The sequence below is a fragment of the Barbatula barbatula genome (assembly GCF_947034865.1).
Source record: "Barbatula barbatula genome assembly, chromosome: 19".
Classification (NCBI taxonomy): Eukaryota; Metazoa; Chordata; class Actinopteri; order Cypriniformes; family Nemacheilidae; genus Barbatula; species Barbatula barbatula.
The window spans coordinates 19,836,574-19,845,088 of NC_136782.1; the positions used below are offsets into that span (position 1 = coordinate 19,836,574).

At 39.5% G+C, this 8,515-nt stretch overlaps 2 protein-coding genes across 2 annotated transcripts; one reads left to right on the forward strand and one right to left on the reverse strand.

The window, feature by feature from the left end:
- itm2ca (integral membrane protein 2Ca) lies at positions 1–5,259 on the forward strand. Its single transcript, XM_079480965.1, has 6 exons — positions 1–314; positions 1,405–1,548; positions 2,865–3,053; positions 3,151–3,261; positions 3,456–3,606; positions 3,733–5,259. Exons 1-6 carry the CDS (start codon positions 216–218, stop codon positions 3,822–3,824), a joined length of 786 nt encoding a protein of 261 aa, XP_079337091.1. The 5' UTR covers positions 1–215; the 3' UTR covers positions 3,825–5,259.
- Positions 5,260–5,966: 707 nt separating this feature from the next.
- lpar5b (lysophosphatidic acid receptor 5b) lies at positions 5,967–8,165 on the reverse strand. Its single transcript, XM_079480885.1, has one exon. It carries the CDS (start codon positions 8,079–8,081, stop codon positions 7,137–7,139), a length of 945 nt encoding a protein of 314 aa, XP_079337011.1. The 5' UTR covers positions 8,082–8,165; the 3' UTR covers positions 5,967–7,136.
- Positions 8,166–8,515: the final 350 nt, after the last annotated feature.

Sequence of the window (8,515 nt, forward strand, 5' to 3'; positions counted from 1 at the left end):
GCTGTAGCTAGATGACGTGAGCGCGCTTCATCATTCCGGGTGGCGCGCATCATCCCAGCGTCGCTTCCACTGTGACTTAAAAGCCATTTTTATGTAAATATATATAAATATCTTATTATTCCGGTGCATTGTAACGAACTGCAAATACACGACCGAAAGCCAAGGTCAAACGAAGGGATCCACGTCCAGAAAGCCTCTGTTTATTTCCCGTCAACATGGTGAAGATCAGCTTTCAACCCATCGCTGGACCAAAAGAAGAGAGAGATGGAGACAAGACGCAGATGTTCATCCCGCATCCCGCAAACTTACCGCACGTAAGTTTCGCTTTTATAACAAATGAACCACAACAACTGCCGTTCGAAAGAAATAAGATGAAAAAGATTGCACGGAAAATATGTAGATAAAGCCATACATCACGCCTCTTTGTTCCTTGATATGATCTACATTGCCCCATATGCATATGCATGTGTAGGCTATTTATGTATTTGTAGCTGGATTGCATTGAAATGTTGCTTTTGGATTTCATAACAAGACGATGCAGACACTGATGCACCTGCATCCAGACCGCATCACATTATATCATCATACAACAATGGAAATACAAATAATAGTCATTATTAAATGTGAGATTTATCACCGTATGTACCCAATGTACAGTCATATTTGAATATTCATTTTAAATTATTAAAACGAGATGAGATTGTGGGAGATAAGAACGGGATGCTGAGGTTTGATCTACAACATACTTAAAATATCTTAAATAATACGCTGGGTCTTAATATTGGTATTCCTTTTATTGCGTTGATTGTTACTGTTTAGATAAGGACTGTCCTTGTTAGGGCTTGGGATGGGGATGAGATGGTGCAGCATGTTTATTTGTAGTGCACACGCACACACTCGCGCACACTCAAATCCAACAGAGACAAAATGGCAGATGGCTACATTGAGGTGAAATGACTTCAGTCAGCTTTAGCTGTTTAACATGTACTGGTTCTCAAATGTGCCTATACTCGTTGAGTGTTGTCTATTACTTGGACAATAGTCCTGCCCCAAACTCACACTATATTGGTTAGGCCAGTGTTGCGTTGGCATGAGATGCTCAAATAGTTTTGATAGTGTCACAATTAGCTACAGTGTTCAGTGCATGTGTGAAAACCAGGCCAGCTAAGGACATGAGCCAGATGGGTTGCAAGACTGGGGGCGTCATTAGTCATTGCCTATCAGCATCTCACATCTAAGAATTTCTCGCTGTAGTACGAGAGCACAGAATAATCCATTTTTGGCTGCAGTGGAGTGGAGTGCCAGTTATAGCATGTTTCCCAGCGTGTGGGTGATGATACTGAAATTGGCATGTTGTATTGATGACATGATGGATTTACAAGTGCTGTGCATGTGTGTGTGTAGGTGGAAAAGGAACTGGTCCTGCCTGTGGGACGGAAGCGCTCATCTCTGAGTGGACTCTGCTGTCTGACAACTGCACTCATTGTCTTTACATGCAGTCTGATATATGCTTCTATATATATCTACCGATACTACATCATTCCTCAGGTAACACATACACATAAACTATACTCACTATATGCACTGCAGCAGAGCACACATGCTGTGAATCCTGCACGACGGGCTAATCGAAAATATTGGTTCTGGATCAGTGAAAACTGTTGTTTTAGGTTTTAGGTTCGAAATCAGTCAACACCGTTGTGTTTTAGTGTTAAATGTTCAAGACCATGTGCCAGCGTAAGGTCAGTCAGTGCTGCACTATATTTAAAATCAACTTTGTGTGATTTTTTACATTACGTTAATGGCGTTAAACATGTTAATTGATCTTCCGGCATCTTCGGAGCACAAATTAAGATATTTAGGTGACATCCGAGAGATTTCTTATAGGCCTCCTCATAGACATCATGGTGTCAGTTTTTGCCAAGGTCCAGAAAAGTACTAAAGATGTAAATAGGTCCATCCGTGCATAGTTTTTTTAAGCGAAGATAATGCTTTATCTGTGAAAAACAAACCAAAATAGAGACTTTAATCGATATATTGTCCTCTGTCTTGTCAGTGTATGGCGCACGTTCACGAGAGCACTTCTTCTTGGACGAGAGTACTGTGTTGTGAGTCAGAGCACCGGCGTCCAATAGGGACACAAACCTAATACACATGCGTCAAAGTGCTATCGTCCAAGAAGAAGACAAAGAAGAAATGCTCTCGTGAACGCACGCCATTAACTGAAAAGACAGAGGAGAATATATCCATAAAAGTCTGTATTTTGGTTTGTTTTTCGCAAGCATTCTCATCGCTTCAAACAAATTGCATATGGACCAATTTAACAATGTCTTTGGCAAAAACTGACACCATGATGTCTATGAGGAGGCCTGGAAATCCCTCGGATGCCACCTGAATATCTTCATTTGTACTCCGAAGACGCCAGAAGTTCTCTAAACAGGTTTAACGTCATGTGGAAATCACACAAAGTTGATTTATGGGTGAACTTCTCCTTTAATCGGGTTATCTGGTTCTTAATTTAATTTTCAAAGATTTAAAAAGATATTAAATCAGTGTTGTTGATTTATGTGGTTAAATTCGAGCTTGAAATCAAGACATTGTTTATTCCTTGTGATGCTTTAAGTGGTTTTCATTTTGTGTCGGTGCTGACACAAGTCAGTGTTGGTTTACACTATTGTTATTTATCTTCTGGTTTTGACAGTGTTATTTTTTTCGTGGGCTGTCATTAAGGGTTCAAGGTTATTCAGTCCTAATAGTTTTAATGCTGGTAATGCAATGTCTTTATGTATACAGTATGAATAATACTACATGTAGTAATGGCACTAGATCTGTCAGTGCAGTTGTATAATGCAATACTTCTGCAGGTTCCAGATCAAAGTCGCTTCCATTGCCGTGTGGTGTATGAGGATTCTGTGTCTGCTCCGCTGCGAGGGTCCCAAGAGCTGGAGGAGAAAGTAGAGATTTATTTGAAAGAAAATTACGAGCAAATCAGTGTCCCCGTCCCCGACTTCAGCAACACAGACCCTGCTAATATCATTCATGACTTCCACAGGGTAAAACACAAATGTCCATAATTCTCTTTCCTTATCATAGACTCATTCAACTTTCTTTTAACATCACTATATTGTGCGTGTTTGCAACGATGTTTAGGGTCTAACGGCATACCATGACATCGCCTTAGACAAGTGTTATGTCATTGAACTCAACACCACTGTGGTTATGCCACCACGTAACCTCTGGGAACTTCTGGTCAACGTCAAGGTACTTGTTTTGTGTGTAAATGAAGTTAAAAAAAGATCATGATGTTTGCAATGCTAAGGTCACGAGTCACAAGGGAATGCATGTAAATCCTAAAATTCTCCTTTAGCATACATGTGCAGAAAATGTATTGTAATTGATTCATACATCTTTTATTTATATCCTAACTTTCTAATTCTCCTTTTCTCTTTTTGTAGAAAGGGACTTATCTCCCACAGACGTACATTGTCCAAGAAGAGATGGTTGTGACTGGCCGTGTTAATAACTTGCATCAACTCGGCCGGTTTATTTATCGTCTGTGTAATGGTAAAGACACGTACAAGCTCCGTCGTCGCACCTCACGCCGTCGTAAGTCCATTGTATTTTCTTATATATTAATATTTGTATCACACAGTTTAATAACAGTGAATATATAAAATACGTATGTTTCTACATAAGCTTACATCATTATTGTGTATTTATTTCTTCTCTAAGGTGTCTCCAAGCGCGATGCAGAGAACTGTCACCACATCCGTCACTTTGAGAACACATTTGTGGTGGAGACTGTCATTTGTGAGAACCCATAGGCTGCCGGTCCCCTCGCCCCTCCCATTCCCGATGAGATCACATTGTTGGTCTGAGTGGCCACTCCCCTTAGAAAATCACACTCTTGACCTCTGACCCTTATTGTCTTTAAACCCCCTTTATTCTTTCATTTTGTATTTTTTTCTAGACATAATGTTTAATTCCATCACAAATGTTTTCTAACCGTTAACCGAACCTTTAGTTTCTGCATATTTGCAATAATAAGCACATGCTTATACATGCACAGTAGCATCTTGAAGTCTTGATGAAGTGTGTCGTTTTTGCATCACAAAATACAAACGGATAGTAGCGTGCAAAAATTCACATCTTTGTTTGAGCAAACATTTTCGTTTGGTGTTGCGGAAAGGACACACTTTACTTTCACAACTATGAGAAAAGAAATTCTGGGCATTAAGCTCAGAGTGTGTGTGTGTGTGTGTGTGTGTGTGTGTGTGTGTGTGTGTGTTTACACTCATGCCTGCATGCTCATATACTGTATGTGTGACAAGCTGCTTGTTCTCCATCAATTGCCTCTTCAATCAATTACTCATATACAGTATATTCGTGTTGGATCTCATGAATAGGGATGCACCAAAATTTCAGCCATCAGACGTGCATCTGTGCCCAACTCGTAATGCTAGCAAGGCAAGGGTCGTATGTTTAATGCTCAGAAAATGCATGAAGTAAAAAATACACACTATTTTGGCTAAATGCTTATAATTTAAATGAAAACAAACTGTCTGAAAGTGCTAAAAAACATTAGGACAGAATCTTTGACCCAGGAAAAGCAGTTTAAATGTGAAAGGTTCATTTTAATCGAATGCATTTCATGAAGAATTGCACGGAACAAAACATCTGAATTGTTTTTAAGTCTTCATTTACATTTTTGTTTTATATTTTAAGTCTATATATGAGTATTGTGTGAACATTCTGTGGTTATCATATAATTTATTTGTATTAAAGGTATAGTTATTCCCAACAGAGACTCTTTTTAAAAGGGCAATCTGGCCCAACGTGTCCAGTATTGCATTATGGAATTTCATTTTGGTGCATCTCTACTCATGGATATTATAAGTATCCTTATAATCCTAATGGCGGTTAAAGCGTCTGGTTAAGAACCACATTCGTGGTTACATATATTTTTGCTTGCTTTCACATCATTGTATCCAGTGCTTTGTCAATTATGTAACTATTGCTCTACACCCACTTCCTGTGGCACTTCCGCTATTCTTCTCTTTCTCAGCATGCTTTTTGATAGCAAACGCCTTTATTGTCTTTATTGAGTATTGTCATATGAACGAAGCCTTAGGCCAGACTCATGCCCTGGACTAAAGTATACTCAAAAGCTTTTTGTTTATGCGTTTGTGTATATTAAAGTTAACACATCCTGTTCAGTTTAGTAAAGCAAACATGTAAATAAACTATTAAGTCTGTCACAAACGTCGTTTTTGTGTATTCTCTTCTGAAATGTCAACAGATTAACCTCATGATTTTCACAAACATGAGAATTAGAGACATAGAAGTCATTTGCAGTAAGTGTCTCACACAGAATACACGTCATCACATTTGATTCCAAAGCACCAGCGGACATCTGCAAGGCCTGGGTGGAAGTTTGCAATGACAGACCACTTAGATCAATTGAAATTATAGGAAAGAGGAAATGAGAGTTGTCCGTGAAGTTGATTTGGAAATGATCTGATTTGGAAATGTAGCGTGTGCACCTGCATTAGATAAACATCTGCATTAGATCGTGTCTAATTTCCTTTCTAAAATGTAATCAGTCATCCTTGCCACACACTGACTAGATTGTAAACCAGAAGCTACAAAATACTCAAATATATCAAATATGAGTTTTTTAAATAAATGGCCGATTTTCACGTCAACTGAAATATTTACTCTAACAATACTCACCATTATAGAAATTGTTATCAGAAACCTGAAGAGAAGTGAAATTAACATTTCCTGAAACACTGACGCATTTCTCTCGTTGACCTTCTCCTGGCCTGTAATTTCACATTGAAATATCCAACATTTCCACAAAAGACAGTTCTCTTCCTGTTTTATGAAACCGTACTGCATCGCAACTAAAATGTTCGAGCTTACGATATACAAACATGGAACAAATTCTCATAATATTTGGATCAAAAGGTTTAATAGGTTTGTACAAAAAGCCACCTCAATGAATCCACTAGATCAATTACATTTACATTTATTCATTTGGCAGACTGCAGAGCAATCAGGGGTAAGGTGCCTTGGTCAAGGGCACTGCAGTCATGACCTGCTGGCACTAAGATTCAAACCTTCTGATCACAAGCCCAGCGTTCTAACCCCCAGGCCACAGCTGACTCACCCAAAGATCCAAATCATAACATTGATGATGAAGACAATGATAGTTAATTTTGCATAATTTTAAATACAATGTATTTGTACAATGCTTTTTATAATACTGTAACAATACTGTTCCACAGAAGCTTTGCAAAGAATCGTTTAGCGAACCAAAGGAGACAAAAAAACAACAACCCAAGATGTTAGGTAAGAAAGAAACCTAAATCCTGAAAACCTTCAAATGATACATGTAACAAGTCAATATTTATTTAAACTTTTTTAAGTCTGAGCGTTGGTCGATATGAGATGATTTTTAATAGGTGATTTTAAAGAGAGCAGAGATATGCTGATATACTATGTACATTTACATGTGTGTCATTGTGAATAACACAGATATTTTACTCCCTAAACATAAAGAAAATGTTCTCCATGTCTCCATTCATCAGTATTTCTTCTATAATTCAGCATTAAGCTCTGGTTAAATGTTTTTGTCTTTGTTCGTTGACCTTGATTTATTTCCCCCAAATACAGGCTGATCACATCTGAACAAATAAATATTACAGACACAGAAATGCAGGTTGTCAAATACTGTCAAATACACTATTTTGGTTTCAAGAAATCATAAAATCCATATAGAGTAACATTCCATATGGTGGTCCGAGGAAATGAAAAGATATCCATAAGATACTTTTGTAAGGGGTCCCAATTAACACAATTATTTTCTTATCTTGGCTTTGTATGTTTTTAAATTGATTTTGTAAGTACACGGGTATTAAAGCAAAGGGTCAGCAAAGCAACCTACTCGTGTGGTTACAAGCCTGTTCTGAGCAATTGGTGTAATATTCAGACGATGAATGTCGAATGATAACTTGTACAAATCTACTTGGTCGAATGTAATTCTGACCACCAGATAGCATAATAAATCACATACATTGTTTTACCAATATTTGATTCTGCCATGATCAAAAGTATATTCACCAGCCTCATTCTTATGACCTTTCCATCGACCTGCTGAGGGAATGAGTAGTCGCATCCCCTTGAATTTTGCCTTTGTCCTGCCAGAATGAGTCCAGGGAGAAATAATAAATGAGTGGATCCAGACAGCAGTTGATGCTCGCTAGGCAGACCAGTGCATGAAAAACTTCCCGTTTGCTTTCCTCATTCCCAGTATCGAGGTGTAACATCATGAGATGTAATGCAAATGGCATGAAAAATACAATAAACACCAGCATGTTAACCGCAAAGATGAGTATCACGCTCATTTTCTTGTTCACTTTTGTCTTGTCTCCACTCGGACGTCTCCTCAGTGCGCATATTACCATCGCCGTACATACGACGTTGACCACAAGGAGAATGAACAAAAAAATAGCCTGACCGATCGCAGATTCTTTTGCGCCATTAACAGGCACCCCAGACTCAAAACAGTTTACATTGGAACCACATGTTTTCAATGCCTTTTGGTGATTTACAATACCCGGAATGCACAGGAGGGTTAACGAGATCCACACCAGAACGCAGCACTTGGAGGCGAACGTGGAGGTGCGCAGAGACCGGGAGCGCAACGGGAAGACCAGGGCGAAAAAGCGGTCCAAACTGATTAAAGTGATGAAACAGCTGCTGGTCCTGAAGTTGATCCGGAACAGCATGACTGCCGCGGTGCACGCACCCGCTCCGAACGGCCACCGGACGGTTGCGTAAAAGTAGATGCGCAGCGGCAGCGAGAGCGCGAGCAGCAGGTCGGACACGGCGAGGTTGATCATGAGCACTGCGCTGGATGACCGGAGCCCGTGTCTGCGCAACAGGATCCACAGGGACACGGTGTTGAGAGGCAGACCCACGCCCAGTACCAGTCCATACACGACAGCTGACACCACGTACCTGTTCGTCCATTTGAGTTGATCTGTGCAATTGATGTTAGTCAAGTTCACGGACATTTCCAAAGATTCCTGCTCAAAACCAACTTTAAAACGCAGTAAGTTTGTGTGATCATGAAGATCCCCTTTTGAAATGAATAGGAGGTCTTCAAACACCCAAAGCAGGAGTGGAGTAGGATGTAGCTGAAGGGTGTATCACTCCACCCCTTCACTTGAACCTGTCACAGAAAGTTCACAGTCCATGTGGCTTCGTGGCTTTAGTGGTAACTGAGACTATTACCTTTTTAAAAATACATTTTTTTTCATATTCATGAATGATCTTCAAAATTCAACAAGAAAGGGTCTTGTTTTAAAGTCAATTTGTTGTAGGCACATAACTTCAAGCTTTGGAAAATCATTTCCATTCTGGTTGCTCATGAGAACACACATTTCTAAACCCACGTTGGTCTTTTAGTGGCACACATGACCCAGTAAAGTTCACTGTAGATGCCTGT